At 49.2% G+C, this 13,983-nt stretch overlaps 5 protein-coding genes across 5 annotated transcripts; 2 read left to right on the top strand and 3 right to left on the bottom strand.

The window, feature by feature from the left end:
• Positions 1-181: 181 nt before the first annotated feature.
• BKA67DRAFT_580783 (uncharacterized protein) lies at positions 182-1,527 on the top strand. Its single transcript, XM_046103881.1, has one exon. It carries the CDS (start codon positions 281-283, stop codon positions 1,391-1,393), a length of 1,113 nt encoding a protein of 370 aa, XP_045953385.1. The 5' UTR covers positions 182-280; the 3' UTR covers positions 1,394-1,527.
• Positions 1,528-4,615: 3,088 nt separating this feature from the next.
• Positions 4,616-6,049, top strand: BKA67DRAFT_540342 (uncharacterized protein; the record flags this gene model as incomplete). The annotated part of the gene is made up of 2 exons (XM_046100762.1): positions 4,616-5,042; positions 5,181-6,049. 2 exons carry the CDS (start codon positions 4,616-4,618, stop codon positions 6,047-6,049), a joined length of 1,296 nt encoding a protein of 431 aa, XP_045953384.1.
• Positions 6,050-6,347: 298 nt separating this feature from the next.
• BKA67DRAFT_525028 (Alpha/Beta hydrolase protein) lies at positions 6,348-7,218 on the bottom strand (the record flags this gene model as incomplete). Its single annotated transcript, XM_046098635.1, has 3 exons — positions 6,348-6,825; positions 6,882-7,053; positions 7,101-7,218. 3 exons carry the CDS (start codon positions 7,216-7,218, stop codon positions 6,348-6,350), a joined length of 768 nt encoding a protein of 255 aa, XP_045953383.1.
• A 760-nt stretch (positions 7,219-7,978) lies between these two features.
• BKA67DRAFT_525010 (uncharacterized protein) lies at positions 7,979-8,789 on the bottom strand (the record flags this gene model as incomplete). The annotated part of the gene is made up of 2 exons (XM_046098634.1): positions 7,979-8,485; positions 8,604-8,789. 2 exons carry the CDS (start codon positions 8,787-8,789, stop codon positions 7,979-7,981), a joined length of 693 nt encoding a protein of 230 aa, XP_045953382.1.
• Positions 8,790-12,124: 3,335 nt separating this feature from the next.
• BKA67DRAFT_639016 (phosphopantetheinyl transferase) lies at positions 12,125-13,507 on the bottom strand. Its single transcript, XM_046105723.1, has 2 exons — positions 13,120-13,507; positions 12,125-13,061 (listed from the first exon to the last, which is right to left on the bottom strand). Exons 1-2 carry the CDS (start codon positions 13,210-13,212, stop codon positions 12,234-12,236), a joined length of 921 nt encoding a protein of 306 aa, XP_045953381.1. The 5' UTR covers positions 13,213-13,507; the 3' UTR covers positions 12,125-12,233.
• Between the last annotated feature and the right edge of the window lie 476 nt (positions 13,508-13,983).

The following is a 13,983-nucleotide window of genomic DNA, read 5'->3' as shown; positions in this document are numbered from 1 at the left end:
GTAATATCGTACAGAGTTGAGATTTGTATGAGAAGCGCTCAGTGCCTGCCAAGACCCCAAGACCCCAAGACGCCTCAATGGCCTCTAATGGCCCCCCCAATGACCCCTGGAACAAACTGCTGGCCAGCGGAGAGCTCAGGCCGGTGATCCACTGTTTTTATTCCAATCTAATCGCTGACGTGCAGGCATAGATAACTTTCAGAAAATGTTCCTCCCGTCTTGAGAATCTTCCATCGCCACGAGTTCGTTCATCCTTGCGCATCACCAACCTGTCGTCGCAATGAAGTCACAAGCAAGACTGGCCGTGCGCCTCGTACAGGCCCGGCCATCTCTGGCTGCGTCCTCGGCTGCCGTGCTCCCCCGTCAGATCCATACGACACCTGCCTCGCCCGCGACAGTCTCCTCCATCCACGGCCAGGGCCCGCCGCCCGAGCCCCCCTTGCCAGCCGCCGACAGCATCTCGCAACGCATAGACCGGCGAAAGAGGCAAGCTTCTATGCTCCAGGCCGCCCAGGAGTTCCGAAAGTCCAAGACATCCTCGCAGTACCAGCCCCTCCGCAAGCGCTTCTGGAAGGATGTATCCGTGAAGGAAGTCGACGGCGCTCTGGAGGTGCACCTCGATGCGAGACCCCTGCGACATCCCACGACCAAACAGATTGTGCGCCTGCCGCTGAGCAAGCCTCTGCTGGCGAACGCCCTGGCGCTGGAGTGGGACCTGCTCACTTCAGTGCAGCAGGCGACGAAGCAGCACTTGATTCCCTTGACAAGTCTGGTTTGCCGGGCGGTGGACATTGGCGCGGATGATGCCGCAGACGGACAGATCAGGGAGAACGTCGTGAATATGGTCATGCGTTACCTGGATACCGACTCTCTTCTGTGCTGGGCGCCGCCGCCGAACAAGTACGATGACGTGCCGGGCCAGGAGACCCTCAGGGAGAAGCAGGAGAAGGCTTACAATGAGATCATTGGCTATCTCACCACCCGAGTCTTCCCCGGCGTGGAGATTATACCAGTGTTAGACGGCGAGTCTCTCATGCCTAAGAGCCAGAGCCAAATCACGACACAAATCATTCAAGGATGGGTATCCGGCCTTAACCATTGGGAATTGGCAGGTCTGGAAAGAGCTGTGTTGGCCGGAAAGTCGCTTCTCTGTGCAGTCAGGCTTGTTGTCGAGTGGAGCGAGGGCCCCGCCGGCACGCCCTCGGGTGTTGGTGCAGTCCAGGCTGGCACGAAGTTTGGGATCGAGGAAGCTGCCAAGTCTTCGAGTCTTGAGGTTGACTGGCAGATTGGTAACTGGGGTGAGGTCGAAGACACCCATGATGTTGAAAAGGAGGACATCAGACGACAACTGGGCGGCGTCGTTCTGCTCATTTCCGGCACGGGTAGAACGTAACCATGGCTGTAACATGAAAGTACAACTATTGTAAAAACAACAAGTATTATATTCAATATATTTGTATCATATATGGATTCCGCAGTTTTCTTCAATTTTGGAATAGATGATAAGGGTGTTAGATGTGTTTTGAGATCAGAATCTATTATAATCAATGTATATCCATTTTACCTTTCTTACCATTCGCAAAATCCACAAACTTGGCGGGCTCACTCGACTCAACTTACATTAATGTAGGCAGGGTTTGGCCGAAAATATTTGGCGGCGCTCTCATGAATTCGTCCCAGTCGTCCCATCTCCCTTCATGGGTCCAGTACTGTATCAATCCTCGGGCACTCGACAGGTCGTGAAACCATGTAGGATAAATCTCCTCGGCGTCAAACTCTACACCGAAGCTCAATGGATTCATCGTTTGTGGTGGTTGAAGGGCTTGCGCCTGGGCTGATACAAGGTCGGTTATTACAGTGTTAGTTCCATGTTACGCCCTGAAGCGCTGGATCTGACGGGCCCGTTGCCGCAGGTGGCCGGTGAAGCGCGACTGGACGACCTTGAACTGCCGGGAGTCGTACACTGGTACCGCTGCCCTCCGGCGCTGTCGGGCAGCGGATACTGGCGCGGGTTCCAGAGGCCCGTTTCCAACGGCCAATCCGAATTCTTTCATCTCAGAGTCACTCGCAGGCGGGGCCGTTGGATGAGATTGCGGGCTCCCGAGATCAGTCAAGGGCGCTTGTTCGAGGGGAGTATACTCTCGTCTCTGGTTGCGTCGTGGCGACGGCTCGGGACTCAATAAGCCCCCTCCTAAGTGGCCTCTAGACCCTGAGTCACTAGATTGGTCAGCACGACCAATACTCATGTTCTGGAAGAACTGGGCAAATGAATCACTTCTGCCAGCACCAGCGCGGGAGGCGAGCCTGGGACTATTTGGGTCCATTGCATCGATATCGGCTACAGGAACTTCGACAAAGGCAGCCTCGAGATCTTCAGCGTCTGTTTGACCTGGGTTTCTGAATCGATAGCTTCGCAGAGACGCATACGTGGGCATACTTCTCATGTCGGGGACCAGATACATCCAGAATCCCGCGTGAATGACTATCACGATCTCTACATCCTTATTGTTGGTTGCATTAGCGGTTTCTACCAATAGGCGGCGAAGACTCCGACGCACAGACCGAGCTCTGTCAAGGCCATCTCGATGCTTATTGGTATACTGTGTTCCGGGCCCTGGACTTCGGTAGTCGCCCTCGAGATACCGAGCATCAATCTTTCCCAGACTGTGGGCCATGATGGTGTCTCTGTCAGCCGGAATATTGCAATGGAACGCACTCATATCTTGTAGAGCTGGTACAGGAGTTATTCTGACGCCCAAGTTTCTCGTCTGGCCATAAAATGCCAAGTCGGCTGTTCGTATCGCACTTAGTGACGGTGAGCATAATAGCATACTCATTCGGGACCTGATTCCAGCTGTGTCGGCGCTCAGAGTACTGCATTGATTCCTTCCGACTGCGGACAAATCTGGATCAACCATATCATGGTCCACGCCACTGCCATTCACATCAAAATTCGCCGGCTGCGCGTGGCGTACCAAGTGAATTATGGGTGCCATCTTTCTTTTGACGGGTCTGTCCCCCGAGGATAAAGGGACAGATAGAAGTTACGGGATTTATGTTGTACTTAATCGTACAGGTTGAGCTTGAGTATTCAGGAATGAACCAAAGTGAGAAACGCGGTAGTTTATACTTAATTGACAACATGTATATTCGAAGGAAAGAAAAACAAACCCATTGTCTTAGCCTGGCTTATATTTTGGAAACCCCGGTCTACAACATTGATTTTGCCGTTATCGGGCCTTTCTTTGTTCCTCAGTGCCACAGTCGTAGAAGTAATACATTTCCTTTTTTTCTTTTTTTCTTTTTTCACTCTTTTTTTCTGGAATATCCGGTATTGCATGTCTTCAATGCAGATTGGTCGGAAGGGCGACCATTCGTTCTTAACACTGTTTCCACTCTTGTCCACCATAACAAAGGATCACGCCCTAGCAATCGCCATCGGTACAAGCGTGAAGCATTTCGAATGCCTCCATTCGAGGTAAAGATTGAGTTGTTCAGTTGCTGTTTACCAGAAATCCGGCAAATAACATACAGTCTGGTTCAACTCCTTCATGCACAGATGATCAACGTTTGGATTAACATCGGTAAGTATCGGAACCAGAGTGAGTTAAGATACAAATATGACGTATACTGTCCTGCGCCAGCAACCTGTCTGGGCAAAGTACACGTGAGCGAATGCACTTCGCCTGAAGTATGCATTCTTCATCAAAAGTTGAATCGCCACCATAGAAAATATCTGAATAATTTATAGCACTTGGATGAATTGGTTCCAGGAGCAAGGCATATATAATGGCCTTTCATCTCGATATCAAGCATTTGCGATCGGCGAATTTCTAAAGAGTCATCAGGGTTTATGCTTTGTGTTACAACGTAGAATAATTCCGGCCGCTTAGGGAATGGCTCACGCTTTTGACTAAGAAGTCCCAGGCCAATACTATCAACAAACAAATCCGTTTATTCTAGGATGTTCTGCACCAAGTCTGCAGAATTGCCTTATCCCTCGCGCATTTCGCGGTTTGGTCGACACACCGGAGGCAAACCATGGTCAAGAAGTCCAGAATTATAAGTAATATGGAACAGCTTGCGCATAGCCTTTAGAGCAGTAACTACTCAATTCGGGACTGCTTGTCAAATCATTTCGCAAATTACCACATACAAACACGCTCAAGGCTTCATGGATGCCTCACCATCTCTCAACAATCACCTGTTTAAGAATCGGACCGTGTGTTGCCATAGATAATGGATGCCGACAAGTGGCGCCCCGGTGCCACAGAAGTTCATCACATGTCGAGTAGCATGATAGAACTAGGTAGGCATACAAAAATCAGTCAACCCATTTACGTAGCAAACACTGCATAAATACCGGCAACGTCTCTCAGTAATTCATTGACCTATTAATACCACAGAAAATGCGTAAAGATAATTAATGGAAGTATTAGGGTACGGAAAGCAGATACCCGCCAGTGATTGTGTTCGTGTCTGGAGCTTGAACCCCACATTGCAAACAGTGGTTCCGGCAACAGCATGAATCACAAGAGATCCACGACTACCAAATAATTCTCCAGCTTGTAGAATTCCCAACAAGACAGTGCATGATATCATTTGGCTTCTGAGAATGCCCCAATACATACCACCTCACCGTCGCTCTCAAGCAATAGGCGCTAGCGCCTCCGGGGCTCCAGCAGACACTTCTCTAAACGCTCCACCACCCACAAGGCCCCACAGTAGTGATCCACGAGACGGGCGAGGACACCGCGGCCCTCGCGAGCAATATCACGGAAGTCATCGAGGCGGACCTCGTGGAGGTTATGGTGGTCGAAAGAGGCTTGACCGTCCAATTGTTGATGATGCGGACGCCATTCATGGCTATGACATTGCCCACTACTTCTGGCCGCATGGCGACGAGCAGTTTGTGCCGGCTATTAAGACCTCAACTTTCCATGACTCTGCGGCGCAGCTGGAGCAGCTAAGCTACATGATGCTTTTCTGTAATGCAAATCCCAGGTGGGATAGTGGGGGCATTGTCTTTGCGAAGAGCTCTCGTAAGCAATTTTGAGGAGTCACTTTCTGCCCTTACATCATGTCTCCGGAGTGCAACATTGCCCATCAGAGGCAGGGTTTTCCATGATTGTTTCAATGATACTCGGGGAAAAATCAATTTCTGACTCTAAATAATATAGTGAATTTGCTACCAGAGTACTCAGAGCAAAAGCTCCAAAATGGGTTGTGGGTTCTACCTGCTACAACTAGAAAGTCCAGTTTTCACGAGGCGCCGCTTCCAAAAAGAGATGACACTGAATCACAAATCACGGAGGGAAACACTTCAGAAACTCCTCGACAGAATGATGAGCAACGAGCCAACACGAATGAGTGCACTCGACCCGCTACGATTACCACCAGTTTTCAGGATATACCACAGACGACCGAGCTTGTAGAACCTCCCGAGACTCACAGTACAGACGATAGCGAACGAGATACCATTTTGAACGCATCACTGACACGTTTGGGTGTTAGGACCATCCCGGCCAGCGATGTCTACAGTGAGAGTGCAACCACCAAGTACCCAAGCATCATGCCCATCGACTACATTCCTGGCACTCATCCACCTATCGCTGTGTTCGAAGAGTTGAAAAACACCAACAAACATACCTTCATCTTCTTGGGCTGGTACAGTATCGGCCGTATCAACATCATCGCTCCCCACTCTGCAGAACTTGTACGCATGTTGCAGCAGAAATGGGAACGTCGGGATCGTTACGGCAATGTCATTTCAACAAAGCCGAGAGACGCATCGGCTTGGAAATCTTCGATGACTCATGAGTGGGCGATTGTGAAGTTCGACAAGCTACCTGCAGACGTTGCCCCTCCAGCACCCATTATTCCGAAAAGAGAGAATGATTTGAGGAGAGGAATCGCTGGGGCGCGCAAGGGCGTCACAGAGCTGCTGCAGGAGATGCGTCTCAGTGATGGAAACATGGCTTCAAGCGTTGTGGGAGAAGTCAAAGATAAGAGTGATATACAGCAACAAGGCGATAATACATCCACTTGAGGCGATAGTTTAGAAAGCTTACGTTAATTTGTGAGGTTAGAAGATTCAGACACCTTTAAGAGTAGGTGTATAGAATTAGCTCGATAGACCTACTATGTAAGAGCTACCACACTGTAGACCCTCAATATAAGACGGGTGAAACATGACCCAGTGGGATAAATTGGAACACGAAAAGCAAGAAATCGAACTTCATTAATTTAGTGGATCCACATTGAAAGCCGGTTCCAACGTCATTTGGACCGGTCAACCCGGCATACGTATGCCTTTTCGCTCCTCATTATATGGCTACATGCCAAGTTTAGAAGTGTTTGCCCAAGAACTCGACAACGGTCTTGAAACCGCGAGTATATTCCTCCTTGACATGGGAGTCCTCCAAGTCCGATCGAGCACCCATCCACCCATGGATCTGGTCACTAAAGCTCTCCACATGCTTGGGGCCGGAGAGGTTGGACTCGAACTTTTCGACATCCTCAGGAGGCTCATCCTTCGATGCTAGCAGGCACAAGGGAATCTTGATCTTCTTGGCATCCTCAGGCTCGACCATGGCCGGGTGGCATTCAACAGCAGCCTTGAAGATGTTGTCCGAGGATGAAACCGCGAGTGAGACGACCTTGCCGCCCCAGCAGAAACCAATGATGGCCCACTCCTTGATCTCCGGGTGCTTGGACTGAGCGGCCTTGATATACCCAGGGATCTTTTGCGCAACACCAGGAGGAGGATTCTTCTGGAAAAAAGCGCCCAGCTTCTTCTGCTTCTCCTCAGTGTCTGGGGGGAAGCTGAGAGCGGCAGTATCAGTACTTCGTCCCGAACCTTACACGGTGATGCCACTTACATCTCAATCGGACAAGGCTCGCCCTGGAACCAATCAGGCATGAAGACCTGATATTTCTGCTTTGCGTCTGAGCTGCTCAGGATATCGGCTCCTTGCAGTGTCTGAGGGTAATATCCAAAGATATCGAAGATGCTTAGGATGCCCTTACTGGCATCCTTGGGGCCAGTGACGTCTGATCGGAATGAGCGGGGTTCGGTATCTCGGGCGGAGCTGACTTACAAGTCTTGAAACCACCAAGTTCCTCGTAGCTGCCCTTCCCATTGTAGCCTTTGGACTGCACGGGAGGAATGTTGCAGCAAGCCTCAGAGTGGCCGTGCGATGCTGGCATAGATGACATCGTGGCGTTTGACTGGCTGAAATAGGTTTGACTGAAGTTTCAGCTTCCCTGTGGGATTTTCTGACTACAGCAAGCGTTTGAGTTGAATGCGCTGTTTGCAGCTGGTGAGATGGAAGGAGTAAGATGGAATGGTGAGATGGAAGGGGGTTTGGAGCTTTGGCGAATTTTTAAGATTTGGCGGCGACCTGCGCAGCTGTTCTTGTACTTTGAGAAAGACATATGCAACTTAATGACCGACCCCAACTAATCTACCTATGCACCAATGGCCAACCGTCCACTCAAAAGCGCCACTTAACATTCAGCGATTCCTATTCGAAGATCTCTACCGTGTGCTTACCTCTCTGTTTGGGCCGTCTTTGATGAGGGGTAGTTTTCAGGGGTGAACATCAATGATGCTAAATCTAAACGGAGGGTGGGGTTGGTGATGATGTCACTCAACGACTAATTGATAAAGGAAGTTGAATGGTTGACATAGAAAAAGTTAAATGACGCATTAGATATGTGCTAGTATATTGTATAAGATTCTTATTATCGTGAGACGCATGTGCGCCATAACGTTCGGAATGAAAAGGTATGTTTCCCACAAGCACCTGTAACAAGGGCATCGTCGTTCTGCTCCAGTCACCATTTCGAGATATCCAATCTCGTTCAAGGACTTGTACAACTCACGAAATTTGAAAAGCCAATCGAAATCGCATTTTCCATCCTTCCTTGCTCCGCTCCAGCATTCACCACAACCTGGTGTAGTGGCAGTGGCCGGCTACAGCGCAAGGGAATATCCCCACTCCTCTTCTGTCATCTGTTCCGCATAATGAACTGCCAGTGCCACAGCCTTTCTCTCGACAGACATCTTAAGACGACTAAGAGCTTCAGCAGCAGTGAACCACTGTGCTGTCATGACGAGACTGTCTTGCTGGCCCAGCAGAGTTTCGTCAGGTGATATACCTCGAAGAGGCTTTGCGGCATACCAGTAAATATGTCTCATAGCCCCTGTTGCCGGGTCTGGATACTGGCTGATGCAAAATATGTCTCGGTTTAGAAGATTGATGATACCATTGTCATTATTTTCGCTGTTCTTTGTTGGTACACTTGACTGCTGCCTCAACATGAGGGCGGTCTCTTTTTCTGTTCGTTCCGGCAATGTGAGCCGCGTGCAAAATCTCAAATACAGCGGCTGGACAGCCACGCCAGTTTCTTCCGCAGTTTCGCGTAGTGCTGCATCTGAGAAATCTTCGTGGACGTTCTTTCGACCTTTGGGGAGTTGCCACTGGAACCGATCCCCAATCATCAGCGTTTCGTCCGGCAAACACCAATAAAATAGCCCAATGATACCGGTGCAGTTGTCATGGCAACCTGAAGGAGACATGATTGTCAGCGTCACTTACAGCTCTGGTGTTCTTGTTCCATATAAGCAGCACCCTCCTATCGGAGTGTGCAGCATGATCCATGGTAACGGTGCCGCAACTGATCATCAACGATTGGGTGTCGTACCCTTCCGAATGACGCTCAAGGAGGTTCCATTCCTGATCATTCCATATGACATGTCGCTTGTACCAAGGACGGCTCAACATTCTAACAGCATTTTCCTTAGCTTGGTCCAGCAATGACAACGTTCTGGTCGCAATCGTCTGCGAGCGAATGTTAGGACCATCCTCGTCCTCTGTGGACGATAGTCTGAGCTTGAGAGACCAGCCTTTGGTGGTGGCTGTGGAACATTCGCCAACGATTGTTGAGTCGATCGCCATCTTTGTAGAATTTATGGTGCGTTAGAATAGACAGTATCATGGCTCGAGAAGGATTCCTCGGAGTTGGTGCCATTTGTATTGGCGCGCAATATGTGGCAAAGAACAAGCCGCGAAATCGGTACCGTCAAACTTAAGGTCCATAAGTCTGCATTTATGGTGTTTATAACGAGTGTACAGGTAGAGCAGTAAGGGGCTCTTTGGTCATTCTAAGCACCCAGGCGCCACATACGAGTCAGTCCTGGAAAGTATTGATGTTTGCTTGATGGATCTCCCTTAAGATTGGCCTTGTATCAAGTACTGGCAAGGACTATTCAGGTTTATTTAAGCTCTGAGTGGATATTTTGGTTGACCGGCTATTTTCACGCTATTCCTCTCGTTTGATCGGTCACAATTTAGAAGTCAGGACTCACCCTCTGTGCCAATCAAATGACGTGTTACTGGCAAAGTGCAAGGGTTTGCCGAGCGAATCCTGGCTCCAGGCTGTTCGCTAGAGTGACAATTTCAGGTGTCGGTTCTATTGACAGGCTCCAAGCTTGTACCTTTATGGTTCAACACTAATTCAATAGGTGGTAAAGCTCAGCCAATGCTGACACATGACCGAACCGGTCAGGCTGCTGTAAAAGTCTGACCCGCATGATGAGTATTCAGTGTTTCTGACAAGTCGGCCGGCGTGGTTCAACAACTTGGTCGGTGAGGCGCGCAGTTGCTCACCGCAAATATCACACCGCGATCGATATGAGTTTTTCAACTCCACCCTGCCGGACCCTGGAGCAAGGTACCGAAGCACCCCACTACCCAAAAGGGACCCTGTGGAAGCTGTGCGACAAGGAAGACATTGATAATGGATTGGCCGATTGTTGGCGAAATACGAATGCCAATCTGCTGCATGTCAGATCGCTCTGCTACAGCTTGGAAAGGCTCTTGCTGCTACTCGCGATGGAACGAGCCAATTCGGTCGACCCCACGCACCAGTACCACCTGTCCGGATTTTGTTAGGATCGGAAAACATCTGCCGGATTTTGCTTTTGCCTTGCATAATGTTGTAGCACCTATAAAATACCTACTCTTGCTAGAGTCATTTTCGAGAACATCTGCCAGGCGCTTCTGTGCTACACATCCGCTCGTCATGCGCTGGACGCAACTCGCGTCAGAGTCAACCACAGCCACGGGTGAGACATGAATGCGGACACTTCCACACCCATTCGGGATCCTGATGATACTACATGTCCATATTGATCAGGGATGCCTCTCGGGTCGATTGCCGAATGGCATGCGTGAGATGCCTTAGCTCGCACATGTCCATGCAGTCAAGTGATGTTACCATGTTCAGCTCGTAATCGTGCGCTGCAAGCCCTACTTTAGGAATCTGAATTGTTGCTTTCGCTAGATAATCCTCGTAGCTTTCTGCGTAATGTCTGATGTCAGGTCAGGCCATTGCCGACCAACTCCAAACCTCGATTTTATACAGCAGCGCTAAGCACTACACAGCGAAAGCAACACTATAAACTGAATGTATTTCATTGTGCACATCCCCCTGTGGCAAACGCGCGTCGAGTGTGACTTTTTTTTTTTTTTCGTCACAATGGTGCTCTTGTATATGACTGCACATAACGATTACATTTATACACGTAGCGACTGCATACATGCCAATGCATCCACGTAGACCAACCCGGATTGGGGAGGTCAGGTAGTAGATAGTAAATCAATATGGAATGGCTATGTATTCCATGAAGTGGTGGTTGATCAAATGTACACTCGATTGATGATTGCAAATGGTACCGCCGATCACTCCGACAAGGTTCCCATCACCATGTTTGAAGGGTCTGAAACGAAGCCTGGGCACATATTATTGACACCAGGATATTGGCGATTTCGACCGGGCTATTGATCCTCTGAACTTGTTTTTGTTCTGTACCCCCAAAGCATTTGCTACTTAGCAGCTACTCTCAGCTACAGTCTCCAATACATTGCCTTGTGCCCGTCACTGCCCGTAAACCTATGTTCAAGAATTTTAAGCGTGCATATGGTGATGAGGTTGGCAAACACTATTGGTGGGCCGCTTGGTTTTCAACATCTATGCGTATCAAAGACAGCCTACTTCTCCAATCGCAGGCCACCGACCCAGAGTTCTTGCGCATGGTCAGGCTCCGAAGGCATGATTCAATAACAATAGTGATTCCCCTTAGTTTCCCTGTCAGAAAAAATAGAAGTCTTTCTTGCACAATCTGGAAAGACAAAACATCTACCAGGACGGTACACTTCCTTAATACTATTTCGTCACTATCACATCAGTTGATAAGCTGACGTCGGCTTTATTGGTTGCATGTAGATCGCGGATGAATAACGTTGACTATATGACGAATCATGAACTAGGTTGCGTCAAAGCGACGACTACCTTAGCCGGCTCCTATCACAAGACACAGAGTCATTGGGAGCCTTCGTATTTACTCCCAGTCTTTGTATTGTTGAGCTGATAATTCATTGCGCACAATCATGCCCTTATAATACCGTAAGCAACTAGTTTAGAAGTCAAGACTCATTGCACATGCTCACATACAACATCTCTTATACCCTTCGCGGTGTTGCAGCCATTTGTTTAAAAGTAGATATTGTGACGCCTTTCATGCGTTATGTCAAAGCCTTCACTCAGGCTCATCGATTCCGGATGCCTGGTTCTGTCGCATCCGTGGTCTCCTTCTTATGCCCTTCAACCTCGACATCTTACTCGACTAGCCCCCAGTGCCGCTTTTACTTATACGTTCCTTGACTTGTAAACTTCTGCGGGGGAAGTTTTACAGAATCCTTCGTACAGTAACACCCTGGTACCATCAGCACTAGCAATATCCAACTTCAGCTGAATCTCGACGTGATTTGCTGATTTTTTGATAAGATGATATTTTGAATTTTTTTTGGCCTCAAATGTAACTCTATATATCGTTACACTATGACACGATTGTGAAATCTCGGTAACGCCGGATATTTGGATACACCATGGAAATCGCTTGGAGATAAACGCTCACAGGTCAAAAGATGAGCTCCTCGGACTTAGCGTACTTTGGTACTTATGATGCCTCTGATATACGCAACTTAAGTGGAAGATTGGCTTGAAGGCAATACCACTTAATGTATCCAGTAGGGGGAACCTTGGTTGAGAGTACAAGACGTTGGGCTCATCATCAACATACCGAAGACGCATGTATCCCACGGGAGATCAACTAAATTTCGAATTCTCTATCGATACTACTTCGTCCCTAGCATTAGGCATGTACCCTAGGACGTCGCATGTTTCAATATCGTAGCAATATCAATCGTCTCAAATGGTCCCAATTCCCAACCCAACGCAATCCCCTTGTCTGCGGGCGTTCTCACAGCTGTGCAAGTCATGTAGTCTGCTCCCAGAGATCTGAGGCAAATATTCGCATTGTCAACCTTGTCCCCTTTAAACAGTACCTCATGCTTGCGGATAATGGTGTTTTCCGGATCTCCCGCAGCTTGTACATCCGCCAATGCCGGGTCTGGTGCCCTAAAGTCTTGGAATTCAAGTTCGTGGAGCCATGACGCGAGCAACGCCTCACCGGTCATCTTGACATAGGCTTCACGAAGACACCACAGCGCGTAGAATCTCCGTAATTGGGCGTCGATCGCCCCCTTGGAACGTCTCACCGACGTCGTGTTCCTGAGATCCTCGGTCTCCGAGGCTCCGAACACGTCTGAGTGCATATCCACGAATTTGACCCAGCCCTCTGCGTTGATCATCTGATGGTCCCGTGCTTCGCGCTCGTTGACACAAACGACGTCCACACCGATCTCGGCTGAACCCGGACCTTCGTACCCTGCTACAGCAGCTAAGGCCACAATGCCATTTTGGTGCGAGACATTGAAATGAACGGGTTGACTGCCATCTGCTGCGACATATATGGGCTTTCCGTTTAGGCCCCGTGTGATCTTGGTAGATGACCATGGGATTCCCAAAGTTTTGCTCAGAACATAATGTTTGAGAAATTGCGAGGCAAGGGACATTTTGGCATCTCGAACGAAAAAGTATTTCAGCACACCAGTTTTCTCCTCTGGTGTGAGAAGAGCCAGGTACTCAGCGGCCTATTTCCGGCGTAAGCGAGATGTGTCTGTGAAGAAGTAAGACAAACCTTTTACCTACCACATCTTGTAGTTGTGCCGGCTTCTTAGCCTCTGGCCAGAGGTTGCGCGTATCTACGATCCATTGGATCACCTGAGGGTTTCCTGCCGCCATAGTGTTTACCAGTCAATTTGTCGCAGTGAGAGAAATAATGTTTCCTCAATCCTTCACGGCTCGGGGACCGGGATACTATCAGTTCTGTACAGTCAGCCCACGTGATTATCCCGCCGAGCCTTGGCCACAGCTGCGCGTCGTAATAATGCAACTGCTTATAGAACTCTTTGCATAATATTGAGCGCCACTGGAACCGAAGCGCAAGGGATGCTCGTAAAATAGCGGCTTAATTTCGATTTATAAACGCTCATTGGGTGCCTAAGGCTGAATACCTTACCATTAGATTCGCTGGACGATAGATTGGGGGTTTCCGGGCGGCTCACGGCCCCAGAGGCTCGCTTCCAAAATTACTTGTCTAGGTGGCCCCGACGCTGTGGAGTACTGGCTCGGCCCGCACGTTTAGTGGTTGGCGGAGACCAAGTACGTCTCCAGCAATGTTGCGCGATTTTGATCTTCACACTCCACAATGAATCCAGTAAGCAAAGACACGCGGTGTTACCTGAGAGCCTGGCAGGCACGCAGGCTATTCGAATAGTAGAGATCTTTGAATCACAAATCTTGGCACCTGAGCATTGGCTGGCTACAGTTGGACCTTCCCTAAACATCATGGTGATTGGTGTGGATGGCATTATCTTTTATAGTACAAAAAAGGTCGGCGTAGCTTTTGGGGGCCTTGCGCGCCCCATCCCTGGTGTCGTTCGGAAGCCCTGACCAGCGTGTTAATAAACATCGGCTTTTTCTGACTTTTCACGTCCGGTTGAGGTTGCGTGT

This window comes from Truncatella angustata (genome assembly GCF_020726525.1).
Source record: "Truncatella angustata strain MPI-SDFR-AT-0073 chromosome Unknown BKA67scaffold_9, whole genome shotgun sequence".
NCBI classification, from domain to species: domain Eukaryota; kingdom Fungi; phylum Ascomycota; class Sordariomycetes; order Amphisphaeriales; family Sporocadaceae; genus Truncatella; species Truncatella angustata.
The sequence above is the reverse complement of the archived record's forward strand: the minus strand, read 5'-3'. Positions and strand labels throughout refer to the sequence as shown.